Source organism: Nannospalax galili, unplaced genomic scaffold (assembly GCF_000622305.1).
Source record: "Nannospalax galili isolate Female #2095 unplaced genomic scaffold, S.galili_v1.0 scaffold69, whole genome shotgun sequence".
Classification (NCBI taxonomy): Eukaryota; Metazoa; Chordata; class Mammalia; order Rodentia; family Spalacidae; genus Nannospalax; species Nannospalax galili.
Genome location: NW_008360297.1, coordinates 3,002,938 through 3,021,619, shown reverse-complemented (window position 1 = coordinate 3,021,619; position 18,682 = coordinate 3,002,938). Strand labels below are relative to the sequence as shown.

At 36.2% G+C, this 18,682-nt stretch overlaps 1 protein-coding gene across 7 annotated transcripts in view; it reads left to right on the top strand.

The window, feature by feature from the left end:
* Pum2 (pumilio RNA binding family member 2) overlaps window positions 1-18,682 on the top strand; it is a 92,617-nt gene that overhangs the window by 61,012 nt on the left and 12,923 nt on the right. For all 7 annotated transcript variants that reach the window (XM_029559199.1, XM_008824208.3, XM_029559202.1 and 4 more), the window contains one exon: window positions 17,733-18,000. In XM_029559199.1, coding sequence (XP_029415059.1) covers window positions 17,733-18,000 — 268 coding nt within the window. The remainder of the gene's footprint in view (window positions 1-17,732; window positions 18,001-18,682) is intronic.

Here is an 18,682-nt window from a genome sequence, read left to right as displayed (position 1 = left end):
ATGCCCTCAGGCCACAGGAAGGTGTTGGATCCCCTGGAACTACAGTTAGGGGCATGTGGGTGCTGAGAACCAAACCTGGGTCCTCTGTAAGAGCAGCCAGTGCTTTTAACCACTGAGCCATCTCTCCAGGCCCTAATAGTCCCTTTTTTTATTGAAGAATAACTATTTTGTTTTTTTATTTTTTTGTCTTTTTGAGACAGGGTTTCCCTGTAGCCCCAGCTGGCCTGGAGCTCATTGTGTAGACCAGGCTGGCCTTGAACTGACAGCAATCCACCTGCCTCTGCCTCCCAAGTGCTAGGATTAAAGGCGTGCGCAACCATGTCTGTCAGATTTTGTAAATTTTGATTATTTTTTTCTTTCATGCTGAGAATTTAGTGGTTCAGTAATCAGTATCAGGATCAGTGCACAGACATTTTAATTCAAACACAATTCTTTGATCGGGGGGCAGGTCTTTTTTTGAAGCAGAGTCTCCCTGTAGACACAGCAGGCCTGGTACTATGTAGATCAGTCTGACCTCAATCTTACAGATCCACCTGCCTCTGCTTCCCAAGTGCTGGTGTTAGAGGTGTGTACCACCAAGCCTGGCTTCGTGCACAAAAACATAAAGTGTATTGTGTTTCTTTTTAAAAGTGATCCAGCTTCAAACTTGGTAGCAAATTTTCCTTAAGAGGACCTCATCTAACAATATCATCAAACATTAATAGTCTCTACTTCCACTGAAACTTTGTATCACATACCCTAAACACTCAAATTTTCATCTTTCACAAGACATTATCAAAATTGTTAGGAAAGCCTGACCACTGTGACCAGAGATAGTACAGAGTGCACACAGTTCTAACAGGGTGATAGCCAAGGAGTGGTTTTTTGTTTTTGTTTTCTAAGAAAATAATTCTACTAAAAAAATATGGAACTGGAAGTCATCTAAAATACTCAAGGCACATTAAATGAACACTGGAACTACAAATTGCCATTTAGTATGCTGTGTCATAGGATATAAAACTGACCCCCTCAGTGACTGTTACATTGACACCCAAGACAGTCACAGCGTCCCATGATTCAGCATCCCACTGTTTTTGGGTTGTACCAAAAAATAAACAGCAAATAATTTCACCTCTTAAAAAAATATCTGGGACTGGAGAGATGGCTCAGTGGTTATGAGCACTGGCTGCTCTTGCAGTGGACCTGGGTTTGGTTCCCAGCACCCACATGGTGGCTAATAACCCTCCATAATTCCAGTTCCAGGGGATCTGATGCCCTTGTCTCACCTCTGCAGGCATTGCATGACATGGGTGCACTTATATACATGCAAGCAGAATACTCATACACATAAAATATTTTTTTTAATTCTTTACACTTAAAAAATGGGATGAGGTGGGAATTTTCCCCTTTCAAAAATATTTCTAAGCTACTAAAAAAACTCACATTTACAAGATAGCTGACAAATATTTTTCTGAATTGAGCAAGAAGGGTGCAGAGAGGCTGGCAGACATGCTGTGTGATCAGTTGGACTTGACATCTTTCTATTCTTTATCAGAGGCTAGGCTCTCCTCCTTTCTGGTCTCTGTTTTCTGCAGGCAGGTCTTACTTAGTTTCCTGGTTGGGCACTTTAACCTTTCCTTTTGCTTCCCTTTCCTTTTTGTCTTCACTTTTTTTGTCCGAAGAGTTATCCTTTCCTGCAAGCCTTTTTTTCTTGGTTTTCACTTTGGCAGGTGTGGGTTTTGCTAACACTTTGACCATAGCCCCCAAGTTGACCTTCCTTGGCATTGTGGGAGCCTGTGTGATGTGATGCCTGGTGGCTGCTCCTCCGCTATCCCAACTTCTGTGATACTGGTTATTCTTTTTTTATAATTCAAGCATATTCAGATTTTTCAGCTCTTAATATATTGTATATAGAAGCATGAAGAACACTTTAGCCTTCCACTAATAAGTAATATAAAACAGGAAATCCTTTTCTAAAATACCATAACCATATTACCGGATCTTCTTAATTTCTCATTAACTGATTGCCCTGCTTGACTTAAATATCTTTAGTCCTTTTATTTGAGTCATGGTTCAAATACATTGCATTTGTTTGCTTTGTTTTATAATTTGTAGTTGTTTCTCCACATTTTTTCTTCTTTCCATTCATTTGTTGAAGAAACTGTCCTGTTGGATTTCCCACAGTTTTGTCTTGCTGATTGCTTCCTTATGGTGGCGTTAAGCATGTGCCTATATCTGTATGTTTCCTGTAATTGGAATTCTGTCTAGAGGCTTGGTCGTATAGTCAATGGATTAGTTGGCTGACTTTGGCAAGATATGGTTCTGTGTACTTTAAATTGCACAATATGAAGACACAACTAATTATCTCCATTATGAGATTGCTGGCCAAATCCCCTCCATAGTTTTAGCAACCCTTTGGCCATTGCCTATATATTTCTTCAGCCACTTACTGTGGCTGCATATATACTATCTTTCCTTTTATATTTATTATCTAAATTTTCTATACAGGAGAATTTTCCTTTATAACTTCTGGGGTTACTCTGAAAGACTATTCATGTAAGAGTCAGGATACTACTTTATTCCTTTCTCTTTGTAGCTCTCAGAATAATTAGTTGATGTCCTAGCACTTGGCTTTTCCTCTCGTTATTCTCTACAAATAGATCTGGGAGATAATTGTATAAGAAACATCAGCATTTTAATTTTTTATTGTATTTAGTCTTTTTGAGACAGGATCTCCCTATAGCCCCAGCTGTCGTGGAACTCACTATGTAGACCAGGCTGGACTTGAAAGCACACCCGGTTTATTGTATTTATTTTATCTTATGTGTATGAGTGTTTTGCCTGCATATATGTAAGTGCACTGAGTGGAGGCCAGAAAAGGGCAACAGATCCCCTGGAACTGGAGTTATTATAACTAGCTTTTAGCCAACGTTGGAGCCCTCACAGATCAGCTCCATCTCACTACTTTTTGGGTTTGTTTTGGTTTTGCTGTTAATGTTCGTATGTTTGTTTGTTTCTTTCTTTCTGACAGTATCTTGCTATATAGCCCAGGCTGACTTCATAGTTATTATATAGCCCAAGCTAGCCTTGAATTTGAACTTCCTGCCACAGCCTCACAAGTACTGGGATTGCAGGTGTGTACCACATACCAGTTAACTACAATTTTTTTAAAAAACAGATTTGAATGACTGAAAGGCAGAGAAGTGAAAAGGAAGAAAGAAAGAAATGAACTTAATATAAAGTCTCAGTATAAAGTTTAGGCCTGAAGGTCAGTGTTGAATATTAAATGAATTATTTTCTGATGTTCTATTGAGGAAAATTTACTTGTAATTGTTTATTAGCCATCCTCTCTGATATAAATTAGTATTTTAGTTTGAGGGTACCTGTGGTCCTGAACCTTAAAATGGTTTGACCTAGCAGTTTGCCAACTTTACAGTAGTACAAGAATATATTCATTCTGTTTTTGCTTTTCATACAATATTCAGTGAATTAAATGAGATTCAATACTAGTAAGCTTTATGTTAGCTGATTTTGCCCAAAGTTTGATACTGTAAGTATTCTGTGAGCATTTCAAGTAGACTATGCTGAGCTATAATGTTTGGTAAGTTGGATGTATGTTTGGTAAGTTGGTAAGTGCCCTGTCGACTTAATTTTTTTACTTTACAGTGGGTTTATTGGAATATAATCCAAATCCTATATCCTGGAAGCATCTGTACTTCACATTTCATTAGGAGCTTTTTTCTGGATCTGCACAACTAATTCCTTCTTACATCCTTTTTCCCCCTTCAATAAACTTTATATATAATGATAATGATTTCTAATTTGCCCTAGTTTTTATACTTTTAGTAGTTATATTGATTTGGAACTTTTAAGGTATAAAGTACCATTCTGTATTTCTGTTATTTAATCTTGGTTTTGGCAGACTTAAATGGCTTCTCTTGAAATGGCTTTCTCCCCTCCCTTCCCTTTAAGGAAAAAAAAAAGGCATATAATGTGAGCTTTGAATTGAATGAAATGAGGTTGTTGGAAAATGATTATGAATTCTGAAGATTTATTAATGTCATGTATTCAGTTAAGTAAATAGGAACACATTTTCTATGGATTAGAAATCTTTAGAACTCATCTTTTCCCCTAATCAGAACATTTTATGTTAAAAGTAGGTAGGATATTATTTATCAACAGGACAGTTTTTCCTATCGATTAGTTATTTGCTAAAATTGCTGGCTTTTGACCTTTATGTGCTGGCCTTTATTCAGCTGTTCCTCTTAAATGTTCAAGAGTGAACAAGAAATATGGCCAAGTGTTTTTTGAGGCTGTGTTCTGTTTCTGTATTTTACATATGATAATTAGTGAAAGCAAAAAGCAACCTGAATTACTTTGAAGTGTGCACTGAACTTTCTATTAGCCGTTAAGTAAAGCTTCTAATAGCTGAACAGCACATTCATGTTCATCATTTCATTTCATCCTCGGTGTGGACATGGTGGCTCAGTGATAGATCCATTTAAAATGAAGAAAATAAAAATCAGATGAGCCTAAAGGACTCAAATTAGTAGATGATAGAATTGAGGCCAGCATACGTTTCTGACTTTTAGTATGATCATTAGCTGTTTCTTGGGGAACAAACGATTTTTACAAAGTATTTAAGTACTGTTTCTTAACTAGCCTCTCAGAAATATTTACATAATTCCAAGGATTTTGTTTCCTTTAAAAAAAAAATTACATAAGATGACCAGACTTCTAGATCCCTTTTTCAGTTTAGTTACTCTCCAGATTTATATGACAGGTCTTGTCTAAATACTTAATTCAAATATATTACCTACTCCATGAAATAAAAAATGTTCAAGATAAGTAACTCGGACTGGTTGTAGAACAGTGCATCTAGCTCTCAAAAGAATTATGTACAAGTTCTTGTGTAAGTTAAAAGACTATAAAATTATATTGTATGGTTTTCTGCGTAAGAGTTTATTGGTCTTAGTTGTGATAGTTTTAAGGCAGTATGATTACTTTGTGCTCTCATGTTATTTTTTATCCTTTGTATTAGTTATTTTTCTCATTGCTGTAACCAAACAGCTGACAAGAAGCACCTTAGGGAAGAGGGGTTCATTCTGGCTCATGGTTTGAGGGAACAGTAAGTCATGGTGGCAGGAGAGTGGCAGGGAACTGGTAACATTGCATCTGAAGTCAGAAAGTAGAGAGAGATATGAATGGTATTGCTCATTTTGCATTCTGATTTCCTGGGAACTTAGAATATGGAATGGTCCAGTTCACATTTAGGGTGGGTTTTCCTTCCTCAGATAAGGCTCCCTTCTCAGCCCTCAATGTATCTCCTGAGTGATTCCAAATTCAGTAAGTTACAGTGAAAATCAGCCATCAAACCCTTGAATTACATCTGTGACTTTGGTTCTATTGTCTATGAATGTTTCCTCCAGTTAATTTAGTTAAGATCACAGATGTAAGACAAGAAAATGCTTTGTCTGATCCTATACTTTGGTGAATCACTTGAGGCACATGTTTAAATTAGTACAGGTTGGGCATTCTCATCCAAAACCTGAATCTTTTGCGCACAAACATTACACTAAAAGGTTTCTCCTATTGAAGCATTTCTGTTCAAATTTTCAAATTAAGGATTGTCAACATGTAAATTCTATACAAACATTCCAAAATCTGAAAAATGCAGGTATCTGATTTCAGAAGGGGAATACTCTTGTACTGAACATCAGAAATGTTAGGCAATTCCATTGGGACTAAATACCCAGCAGCCAGATGCTACACACACAAAAAAGAGATTCCTCATTAAATTTCCAGTAGTTACTACATGGAAAAAAAAAAAAAAAAAAAAAAACCAAGTAGGAAGAAGTAATTCATAATTTACATACAGTTTTTCTTCAGTGGCACACTTGAGTTTTAACTGATACTTGTATGGATCCCTTGTGTGTTCATATAAGCCCCATCATCTCCTTAATATGTTTTTTCCTTTTTCTCTCTGTTCCTTTGACATGAACTCTGTATGTCACTACATATTTTTAAATGGTGGAGAGGATTTGTGGGATTAAAGATAGAAAATTAAGTCTAGGGGCTGGAGAGATGGCCCAGCAGTTACAAGTACTGGGTATTCTTGGAGTGGACCAGGATTCAGTTCCTAGCACCCACATGGCAGCTAACAATGGCCTGTAATTCCAGTTCCAGGGAACCCAGCACCTTCATCTGGCCTCTGTAGGCACTACACACATGAGGTGTATTTACATACATACAGGCAAAACACTCATACACATTAGATGGATGATAGATGATTGATAGATAGATAGATAGATAGATAGATAGATATTGCATGGGGAGCGGGGGAAAAAGGGGGCCCCCGCCTAAAAAAAAAAAAAAAAAGAAAGAAAGAAAGAAAGAAAGAAAGAAAAAGAAAATTAAGTCTGACCTTTTATGTGTTTTAGAATGTGTCCATATACATGCACCTTTTGTGGATGAGACCTTTTGCTTTTATATTGATTTCCTTATTTCTTCACTCATTGGCCTTCCCTTTACTTTTACATTTCTTCTCATCACTTTTTTTTTTCTCCCGTTATCTTTTTGAGACAGTGTCTCCCTGTAGCCCCAGCTGGCCTGAAACTCACTTATGTAGACCAAGCTGGCCTCAAACTCACAGAGATCTGCCTGCCTCTGCCTCCCAAATGCTGGAATTAAAGGTGTGGCCACCATGCCCAGCCCTTTTTTTTTTTTTTTTTTAAGATTTTCAGCTGGATGTGGTGACACATACCTTTAATCTCAGAAGAGGCAGGTAGAGATCTCTGATTTCAAGTCCACCCTAGTCTACATAGTGAGTTCCAGGCCAGCTGAGACTACATACGTAGTGAGGCCCTATCTCAAAAAAAGAAAAAGAAATAAAGATTTATTTTACTTTTAATTATGTGTATGTGTGGGTATGTGCATGTGAATGCCAGTGCCTGCAGAGACCAGAGGCATTGGCTTTCTCTGGAGCTGGAGTTATAGGTTGTGAGCTGCCTGATTGGAGTCCCTGGAACTGAACTTGGATCCTCTGGAAAAGCAGTACCAAACCACTGAGCCATCTCTGCTGCCTATTTTTATCTTTTCCTTTTACTAAGCTAAAAAATGTTTTTGCATGCTTGATACGAACAATTTAACTTTAAATTTGCCACTTATATCTATTATTTGAGTTTTTATTCTTTAAAACATACATACCTGAGATACATATGTATTCATAATGATTTTTATACTTTTGTGTCTGATTAGTCTTAAAATTTATGACATTTTTGATATAATTTATAGTTACTAAGAGCTACTACAAATTTTCTTAAATTCTTTACCAAGAATTCACAAGAGTTTATAGCATTACAGCACACTAATAGTACATACTAAGCACAGGATCAAAACGTAGTTCTTTGCTTTAGAAGAGATTTGAATTTTAGTCAAGCACTTTTAAAAATTAAAAGCAGCATGTCTCCTGTAATAAGATCGGAAATTTGTGTCTTTCTTATATAGAATGTATTCACATGAGAAATTTTCCTTGTGGTCTACCAAGAAATAAATCCAGTAAGAGACAGGCAAATTCTTTATACTGTAAACTGTTAAAATATAGAAATGAAGATTTAAGTATATGGAAGGACACACCGTGTTTATGGGTTGAAAGAATGAGAATATTATAAAGATACCAACTTTCTCTTAATACATTTAGTATTAGCTCAGTTTTTTCAGGTTTTTATTTTATTTTCAATTTTGATTCAGTGTCTTCCTGTAGCCCCAGCTGGCCTGGAACTTGCTACATAGACCAGGCTGGCCTTGATGTCATAGATTTCCACCTGCCTTTGCCTCACAAGTACTTGAGTTAAAGCCAAGAACTTCATACTACCAAATACTCAAACTTACACAATTACAATAACTAGAATTTTAAACCTGCTGGGTGTGGTGGCACATGCCTGTAGTCCCAGCACTTGGGAGGCAGAGGCAGGAGGATCTCTGAGTTCAAGGCCAGCCTGGTCTACATAGTGAGTTCCAGGCCAGCTGGAGCTATAGAGAGACCTTGTTTCAAAAAGACCAAAAAACTAGAATTTTAACATTGGTGCAGTATACATAAGTAGACCAGAGGAGTAGACAGGAGTATATAGAAATAGACCTGCTTGTTCAATTATCTGATTTGTGATTATGATTACTACTGTAGTGTATATGAAAATTGGTCTTTTCAATTAATTGGACTGGGGCAGTTGTATGTCTGAAGGAGGGGAAATGAACTTTGATTCCTGTTTCACATTACACATACACACTTTATTCTTAAGTGAAGTGACTTGATTTAAAATCATGAAATCATCAGGAGGCAGAATGAAAATTTTCATCCTGAGGCTGCAGAGCTGGCTTAGTAGTTAAGAATACATTAGCTGCTCTTGCAGAGGACCCAGGTTTGGTTCCCAGCACCCATGTGGCAGCTAACAGCTACCTGTAACTTCATTTCCAGGAGATCTCACACCTTCTTCTGGCCTCTGTGGACATAACTGCATCCATGTGGTGCACTTAAATACAGGCAAAACACTCATACACATAAAATAAAAAATAAATCAGAAAAGTTTTAAAATGTTTTGATCTTTTGCCTATGTGGTTTATTCTAACATTTTGTGATATCTGTCTGGTTAAGTTAAAAGGATCCTACTCTACAACTTTAGAATCTGAACTGTTTATATAATAGTAAAAACAAAACTTTAATAGTAAATATTAAAATAGCAAGTATAAATACTCAATTTAAATTCATTGCAACTTGATGGAAAAAGTGAATCTGAAGGTTTTGGCTTTTTGTATAATTTTTTACTTATAGTTTACCCTTAATCTAAATGAAATCTAGTTTATTTCAAGAGACTCTCTTAAAATATTTTATTATAATTTTTTTAAATTAAAAATACTTTAAATAGAATATAGAAAAGCAAGTTTTATTCATAATTACCAAGATGAATTGCTATTTAATGTTTTATCTTTTATGTAGTTTTTAAGATTTGATTTGGTTTTGCTTTGTTTTGTTTGGCAGTGCTGAGAATTGAACCTAGGGTTTGACATGTGCTAGACAAGTATTCTATCAATGAGCTATATTCCTAGCCCTTCCTCAAATTTTTTGCCTCTGCTGAGCATGGTGGCACATGTCTATAATACAAGAAGTAGAGGCAGGAAGATTGAAAGTTCAAAGCCAAGCTTTGCAAAATTCTGTCACCCAGACACACATTTACAGATCCATAAACTGTGCAGTACTAAGGATTGAACCCAGGACCTAACATTACATAAGGCAGGTGCTGCATATCCCCAATCCAGATTTTTTTAATTAATTTATCCAATGTTGAATAGTAACATGATGTACTCTCTTTGGCTGGGGGAAAAAACGTAGCCTATATAATGCACTATCATCAGGTTTGTTGTAGGTTTGTGGTAAATATAGACCAAAAAAAAAAAAAAAGCTTACAATGTCGTGATAGTAGTGCTGTTGCCTTACTTTATTAAATCTGTTCCATAGAAGCAGTAATTCTTTCCAGTGGAATTAATGCCTTTTGTTTATAGTTTACGTATTATACTAAATTTGCTACTGACAGAGTTATAGTTATAATTGTTTCTAGATTTGTTTTTCCTAGTACATTACAAATAAGAAGTCCAGGACCTTTTCCACAGCTTTTAAGAGAGGTTATATTGCAGCTGGGTAAGCAGGCACACTTCTGTGATCCCAGCATTTAGAAGAGTGAGACAGGAAGGTCTGTGAATTCAAGGCCAGCCTGGGCTATATACTCGACTTAAAAAAAAAAAAAGTAATAAATTTCTTTATGCTTTATTGATAACATTTATTTTTTGCTGAGGATGCTAGCTACTTTTTTAAAAGTGTTCTATAGCCTCTGAATTATTTGCTCTCTATTCTCTCCATACTTTTTAGAATAGAGTTGAATATGCCTTACCTGAAATAACTTCGGACCAGAAGTGTTTAAGTGTGCAGATTTTTTTTCTTTTGTAATATTTGTATGCCTAATGAGATTGAGGATAAGACCCAATCAAAACACAAATTTGATTTGTGCTTCGTGTGTATTTTACACACATGGCCTGATGTTAATTTTTTAAAGCTATTTTTAATGTGTTTGCACTTTTAATGCAAACTGTCACCTGAAGTTAGGTATGGGATTTCCTATTTATGGTAACAATTTGGTTCTCAAAAAGTTGTAGATTTCAGATTTCATTTTTGGCGCATGCCTTTAATCCCAGCACTTGGGAGGCAGAGGCAGGCGGATCTTTGTGAGTTCGAGGCCAGCCTGGTCTACATAGTGAGTTCAGGACAGCTGGGGCTACAGGGAGACGCTGTCTCAAAAAGGCGATAAATAAATAAATAAATTGAATGAATGCATGCATGCATGTATAGGACCAAGCCTGGTGGCATATTCCTTTAATCGCAGTACTCGAGAGGCAGAGATAGGCAGATCTCAGTTCCAGGCCAGCCTGGGGGCTACACAGTGAGATCTTGTCTCCAAAATAAAGTAAAATAAAATAAAAAAAGATAGGCTGCTTGTATAACTGTTGTACTACAAAAATGAAGTTTTGTGGCAATTGTTTTTTGCTATGTATGTGTACGTACTTGTTTTTTAATTCTTCTAAGTTTAGTACATCTTTCACAGTAGTTTCTCAGTTTAGTCTCTTTTCCTAACACTTTAAGAGAGGAAATAAGTACAGTTGTGTTTATTCAGAATAGAGTTTCTGTCCCTCAATATTCATAACTTAGGAAACAAGTTTTGATGCTTCATAAACCTTTAATAGTGATCATGGTCTAAGAAATAACCCAATTCCTATAATTTCCTAAACCCACTTCAAGAAGGGTACCTGGCAATGAAATCTTAGGAGTATTTTAAAAGAAATGCAGATATACTTAATGGTTTATTAACTATAGCCAGGAGTATTATTCAAAGAATAGTCAAGTGAAACCAGAAAGGTTGTAACCACCTTTGTCTTGTGTGTTCATAGTAGTTAACTAGCAGAAAATTACTCTGTTAATTCTTTTGATGGGTAATTGGAGAATAAGTTTTCAGGGTATTCTCATGTTCATCAATAATAGAAAGAGGTAGTTTTCATGAAGGATATCAAATTGAGGCAGTTTATGAAAAAAAAAACAACACTCTTTTCATGGAATGATAGAAATTGCATGGTTTTTGATGGGAGTGATAATACTAATCTGAAGACTATATGTTAAATGTGTTCCTATGTTAAAACCTCGTCTGTTTGAACTATTTTTGGTGAATGAGGGAAGAGTTAAGTATCTTCTGTCGATAATGATAGCATACTTAGTTAAAGCACTAGAAACTAAAAGATAAGGCTTCTAAATTGCTTTTAGAAAAAAAAATCCCAGACACTAGAAATAGCAGATACTTAATTGTACTATATAGAACTTCTGATTTATAGTTAGACCTAATGTTTGTGTATATAATGTCATAAAATTTACAGATTCAAAGTAATGCACTTGGTATGTTTCTTTTTATATCAGCCTATTAAGATGGCATAGGTTACTTTTTTTGTCTAGGAACTCTTTGATATTTAAACTTGTAGTCCCTGCCTTTCTGCAAATAAAGTGTTGGTATCTTTATTTGGCAAATATATAGTTATTATTAATAATGAGAAAAATTACTGTAGTTTATACCTCTATGTCAGTAATTTTCCAGGCTTAAATATAAATATTAAACACTTTGATATATAGCAGAACATTACTGAAAACTTGTGAGTTAGTTACTCAGCGTAACTAATTAGTGAGCCTTAAGTAAGTTGCTGGTTTCTCTAAGACTGCTTTCACACAAACAAAATGGATATACATTTGTGACACGGTGTTACTAAAGTGATAACGTTGCAATGAAGAATAAAATGCTGCAAGATGTATACTTTAATGTGTGTATGCACAGTTTTTAAATCTGAGAAAAATGAAAAATCGTGTATTTGAGTCATTTGGAAAGAAATACTGTCTTGTTGAAATTTTATTAGAAATGACATTTCTGTGTTTCGTTATTCTTAATTATTCACCATTTAGGTTTAATTGGGTATATGTATGTTTTCCTTGTTTTGGGAGGTGTTTTATTTGGGGCTTGTTTGTTCTTTTTTGAGATGGTCTCTTTGTAGTCCCAGTTCATCTAGAATTCCTATGTAGATCAGGCTGGACTGGATCTCACAAAGATCTCTACCTCCTGGGTACTGGGATTAAAGGAATTTGCCATCATGCCTGACCCATGAATATGTATGTTTAAACATGCACAACATTAAATATTATAGCCAGTGAATTTTTTTAATTAAACTCTGCAAGTTTAAAGACTATGTGCAAATTGGGGCCATGCTCTGAAAGTTCCATGGAATAATTATCCCTCCCCCTTTCCAGGCTTCTGGTGGTAGTTGGCAGTTCTCACTCTTCTAGGGCTAGAAGCATTCTAATCTCTGCCACGATCAGTACATCCGGCTTTCTCCTTAAGTGTCTCTATGTAAAGTTCCTTCTTATAGGGATGTCTGTCAGTTGCTTGGATTAGAGCCCATTGTATTCCAGTATGACTTCATTTTAACTTAAGTCCACAAAATTGTTATATTCACAGATACCACGTCTTGGAACTTAAAACATTCTTTGCAGGGAGTGACACAGTTCAGCCCTCATTTTCCAACTCAGAACCCAAAGTTTTAGCCAATCGAGTAATGGATAGAAGAGAGAAAACCTTTACGTACACAACAGAACAGATTATGAGAAATGATTGACTTAAAACATTTTTAATGGTGAGTTTTTGGAGGGCACAGCATAGTACAACATTTTATTTAAATTGCCTGTTACATCAGTTTAATACAGAATGTTCACTAAGTAGTAGCTGCCTTTCAAAAAGTTATTATTAAGCCCAGTGCAGTAACAAGTCTAGATACACTTTTTAAAAATATTTTATTATTTTTATTTTATGTGTATGAGTGTATTGCCCACATGTGTGTAAGTACACCCATGTTGTGCAGAGACTGTGGAGGCCAGAAGAGGGAATTGGATCCCCTGGAACTAGAGTTACAGATGGTTGTTAACTGCCATGTGGGTGCTGGGAATCGAACCCAGGTCTTTGGAAGAACAGCAAGTGTTCTTAACCTCTGAGCCATCTCTCCAGCCCCGACTTAAAAAAATAATTATTATTTTTATTTTATGTGTATGAGTATATTGTCTGCATGTGTGTGAGTTGCACCCATGTTGTGCAGTGCTGCAGAGGTCAGAAAAGGGTGTCAGATTCCCCTGGAACTGGAGTTAAGGATGGTACTAACCATCCTTAGTACCTGCCATGTGGATGCTGGGAATCAAACCTGGGTCCTCTGCAAGAGCAGTCAGTGCTCTTAACCACTGAACCATCTCTCCAGCCCCAAGTTTGATAATTAATATGGAAGGATTCCTTGTTAGACTTCTCAGAAATTAATATTTGTAAAATCAAATTATTTTTAGTATTCTACTAAGATACTTTTTTTTTAAGTTATCATGAATGAAATTGAAAGATAGGTAGTATATAAGTTGCAACATAATTATGTGGTAAGCTCTGTCCTAAGAGTCCCAGATGACTAGCTGTATGTCATACCACATTTGGACCCTAGTGGTCTGAAATTTACTGCCCTTCACACACTTAATTCAAACAGCAGTTTAAAAAATAGTGAATGGTAGTAGAGACTGAACAGTGAATCTAAAGGACTTGTTACCCTCTAAAATCATACCTGCTTTTAAAATTTTTTAAATTTTAGGTGTATGAGTGTATTGCCTACATGTATGTGAGGGCACCCATGCGTGCAGTGCCCAAGGAGGGCAAAAGAGGGTGTCAGATCCCCTGGAACTGGAGTTATGGGTGGTTGTTAACCACCGTGTGGATGCTGGGAACCAAACCTGGGTCCTCTGCAAGAGCAACCAGTGTATTTAACTATTGAGCCATCTCTACAGCCCCTTACTTCTTTTTAGGTCAGTCACAGAGAAGCACAAATAGATGATCTATCTATTTGTATGTTTTAACTAATTTTGGAATGGCTTCACTTACAAGAGAACTGCAAAGTTATTTTTTATTTTTATTTATTATTTTTATGTGTATTAGTGTTTTGTGTGCATGTACCTAAGTGCATCCATGTCATGCAATGCCCTCAGAAGTCAGAAGGAGGCATTGGATCCCCTGGAACTGAAGTTACGGACAGTTGTTAGTTGCCATGAGGGTTCTGGGAATCGAACCTGGGTCCTCTGTAAGAGCAGTCCAATGCTCTTAGCCACTGAGCCCTCTCTCTAGCCTCAATGTTATTTTTTTAGAATCTCAGAATATTCTTCACCTAGATTCTCTAAATGTTACCATTTTTTATATTTGTTTGTTTTATCATCTCCTAAATATATGGAATGTCTTTTCATACAACCATGATTATCAAAGTCAGATATCTCATTGGTATCCTTTAAAAGAAAGGGAGGGAGTCTGATTTACATGGGAGCCTGTTATCCCATTGAGTACAATCCCCAGGTGATCAATCACACATTAGTTTGACAAGGCTTTTTTAACCTTGGAATATTTGATATTAAATTACCTTAAATTTTTTGAAGAGTAAAGATCCATTATGTTGTAGGCTTGCTCCTCGGTCCCATGGGTTTTGGATGACCTGCTTGCAGTGTTTAAGCTACCAAGTTTAAAATTTTTAATGTACATTATGAATTGAGTCTTTAGTGCTTAATTAATTTGAAAGGACACTCACTATCTTGCCCTTCTTGTAGTTTCTGTTTTGTGTTTCCTATTTTATTATCAGGACTCTGAATTTATCTTCCAGAACTAAAAGTCTAAGGATATATAAACTCTAACCAATCTAGCATTATTAGATAATTGCTAAACAAAGCTTACATCAGGAGTTGGATTTGGGGAGCTAATAGAATAGGATCAAGGAATATCTAGATGGGGAAACATTTCTGGTGGGTATTGGTTACATACTTGGAAGGTGCCAAATAATATTGGCTTAGGAATTTGGTGTTGACAGTCTTCAATGCATTAAACATGAGTTTAGACCTCAACTCAACTAAAGAGAAGTAGTGGTACAGATGGTAAAGTATAAGAAATATGTGTAAGTAATTAGAAGATTTATAAGCACCCAGTTATTATAGTAAAATCATGCTAATTGTATTATTTAAGAATCAAATGGACTTGGGATGTGTGGCCTAGTTGAGTACTTGCCTGGTATCCACAGAGCCCTGGGTTTGATTCCACAGCATCATATAAACCAGGTATGGCAGTGTACACCTGTAATCCCAGTACTCAGGTATAGTACCAGGAGCTCAACACCATGCTTGCCTACATAGCAAGGTTGAGGCAAACCTGGAGTGCATATAACCCTGTCTCAAAAGAAAAATGGCCTAGGCCAGCAAGTTATTCAGCAGTTAAAGGTGTTTGTCACCGAGCCTAATGACCTGAGTTCAATCCCCCGAACTCACATGGTGAAAGGGGAGAACTGACTTCTGTCCTTTGATTCCACACAAACACCCCACTCTTGATAGATAGGTGGGTGAATGGGTGGATGGGTGGGTGGGTGGAATTAATAAATAATTAAAAGTAATGCTGGAGGGATGATGGTTCAGTGGTTAAGTGCACTGGCTGCTCTTGCAGATGACCCAGGTTTAGTTCCCAGCACCCACATAGTGGCTAACAATTAGCTGTAACTCTAGTTCCAGGTGCCCTCTTCTGGCCTCCTTTGGACCTTGCATACTCAGGTGCATATATATACCTATAGGCAAAACATTCATACACATTAAAAAAAAATGAACAAATGAAAAATTAACTGTTGGGATTATATTGAACAAATAATGAGGCTAGAAGGATTAACAGTAGCCATGAAATCAGATAGAATTTAAACAGTAAATGCTGTCACACTTTGTTTCATTGGTGGTCATTGAGATAGAACTGAAACAAAAAGAATTTGGTGCATAAAATAGATTATTAAATTATACACTTTGTTTTTGAGACAGGACCTCTCTGTAGCCTCAGCTAGCCTGGTACTTGCTGTGTAGACCAGGCTGGCCTCAGTCTCACAGAGATCTGCCTGCTTCTGCCTCTGGAGTGCCTTGGATTAAAGACATGTACTACCATGTCCAACTCTAAATTACATATGTTTTAATCAGAATATCCTAGAGTGAAACCTTAGGGACTTGATGATGCTACATAAAAGTTTATGAACTGGAGAGATGACTCAGCAGTTAAGAGCACATACTGCTCTTGCAGAGGTTCCCAGCACCTGTAGGAGTGGAGTGGGAAGGGAGAATCCAAAGCCTCTGACCTCACAGGCACCACCAGCACTCAAATGCATATACCCACACATATACATATAAATAAAAGTAATAAAATAAAAATTTTAATGCCTATAGATTGGTATAATTTGATAACATTTAAAAGGGGTAGGCTAATGATTCAAATACTTAATTTACTGTAGAATGAGAAGGTCAGTGAAAGAAAATTAAGCTAGTGTAGATACTAAAGGCAGAGGATAAAGATTTTTTACTAACCAACTGGGCATGGTGGTATACACCTTTAATCCCAGCACTCGGTAGGCGGTGGCGGGGGGTGGTGGTGGTCAAAGGCAGGCAGATCTCTCTGAGTTTGAGGCCAGCCTGGTCTACATAACAAATCTAAGTCAGCCATGGCTACAGGGAGACCCTGTCAAAAGACAAAACAAAACAAACTTCTCCACATCTTTGAAATTCCTTTTGGACCCTAATGTCTCTGTAGCTGTTCCAACAGTGTGTCCTTAGGAGCATCTCTACCCTGTGGCCTGGACTGACCATTAACAGTACTTTGCACAGAGTTAGTATGAGGAAGTTGATAGCAAATATTATGTCTGTAAACTACTAAATCTGCATTTTATAATTGTCTTTACATTTTTTCTGTTTTAAAAGGACACTGTCAGGTGCTTTTTAGCTGTTTATAAACAATTTCTTCCTTTTGTTTTTATATTGACTGCTCTTTATTTTTCTTGTGAAGAATGATATATAAGTTAGAGGCTTCTTATTTGTCCTAAATAGTTATGGTTTTAAAATAACTACTGTTTATTACTACTATTCCATATCAAATAACATTTATGGGAAATATTTTTAATATTTTAAAGTCTTTGAAAAATATATCTTAGGTGTTGCCTAATGTAGTAAAGTGTTTCAAACATTAATGAATGAACTAAAAAAAATTTGTCTTTACATATATTTGACAGTATTTTAAATGTATTCCCCAAAAAGTAGATTTAGCATTCAGCCTTATTCCATTGTGCTCTAAATGAATCTTTTCCTGTGGTTGGTGCTGTGGCTGGAACCCAGGGCCTTGTGCATGCTAGGCAAGCACGCTGCGCTACCACCAAGCTACATTCCTGAAATTGAAAATGAATTTTCAACCATTTCAATGGCTCCAAATTTTGTTTTGCTATTATAACTTGCTTATAATTGAAAGTTTTGTTGATGGCTTTAGAATTTGGGCATTAATGTGAATGTATATGACATTAGAACCTAAATTCATTTTAAACTGCCAGGGACAGCAAATACGGGGCTTTTCTGATTTCTTTTTCTAGTCTCATTTTTCCACACATACACTAAATATATGTGTGAGATTATCCATTCCCAGTTGATTCTTGTAACAAATAAGAATTAGTGGGGAACATAGTTCTTTATTAACTAAATTATAATTTAAGTAACTGTTATTTGAAGAATAACTTGTCAAAAATATTTGCTGACCGCAGCTACTTTATTGTAGGAGGACTGACAAACGGTAGTGGTCGGTATATCTCTGCAGCACCTGGAGCAGAAGCAAAGTACCGAAGTGCTTCAAGCACTTGCAGTCTGTTTAGTTCCAGCAGCCAGCTTTTTCCTCCTTCTCGGCTCCGGTATAACAGATCTGATATTATGCCTTCTGGTCGCAGTAGATTATTGGAAGATTTCAGAAACAACCGCTTCCCAAACCTTCAGCTTAGAGACTTAATTGGACATATAGTTGAGTTTTCTCAAGACCAGCATGGTTCTAGGTAGGTGATTATGGTTCATGGTACTTCCTCCTTTTTCTGTTGAAAATTGCTGCCTTAAAAAAACAAAGTTTTATGTTTTCTTTAAAAAAAAAAAAACTAAATCAAACTCCAAATTTTTGTCTACATTCAGCTAATCTACATTAATGTTGAAAGCATTTTTTTTAAAGTATGAATTGCGTAGTTTCCTATATGAGAAGTCTTTATAGCGAAAATTTAGCAATGCCTTTTTATTATTTTGTTACACTGACTCTGAATTCTATTTGTATACTTCAGTGTTCTTGGTGTATACTTTGTTAAGAAAAAAGTCACAAGCAGAGTTAAGTATTTTGTTTCGCTTTAAAAGTTGGTATTCAGTGTGACTTGATTTAAACAGAAGTGTTTCACATTTGCTATGGGAAAATTTGATAGTTTTTTTTATATTAAATGTGTTAGATGTAATGCCTTAGAGGTATTTGTGAATAAGCATTCTCAAGATAATGAGAGGAAAAATAAGATTGACATTTGTAGTAAGTATACATGAACTTTTTTCTTTTTCATGTGGTCCTGGGGAATGAGCTTTGGGCCCCAATCATGCCTACATAAGTGTTCTACCACTGAATTATATCCCCAGCACTAAGATAAACACAAAACTTTAAACAAGTAGTTTTAGGTTAAGTAGCTGTGTATAAATTTTACCCTCCTA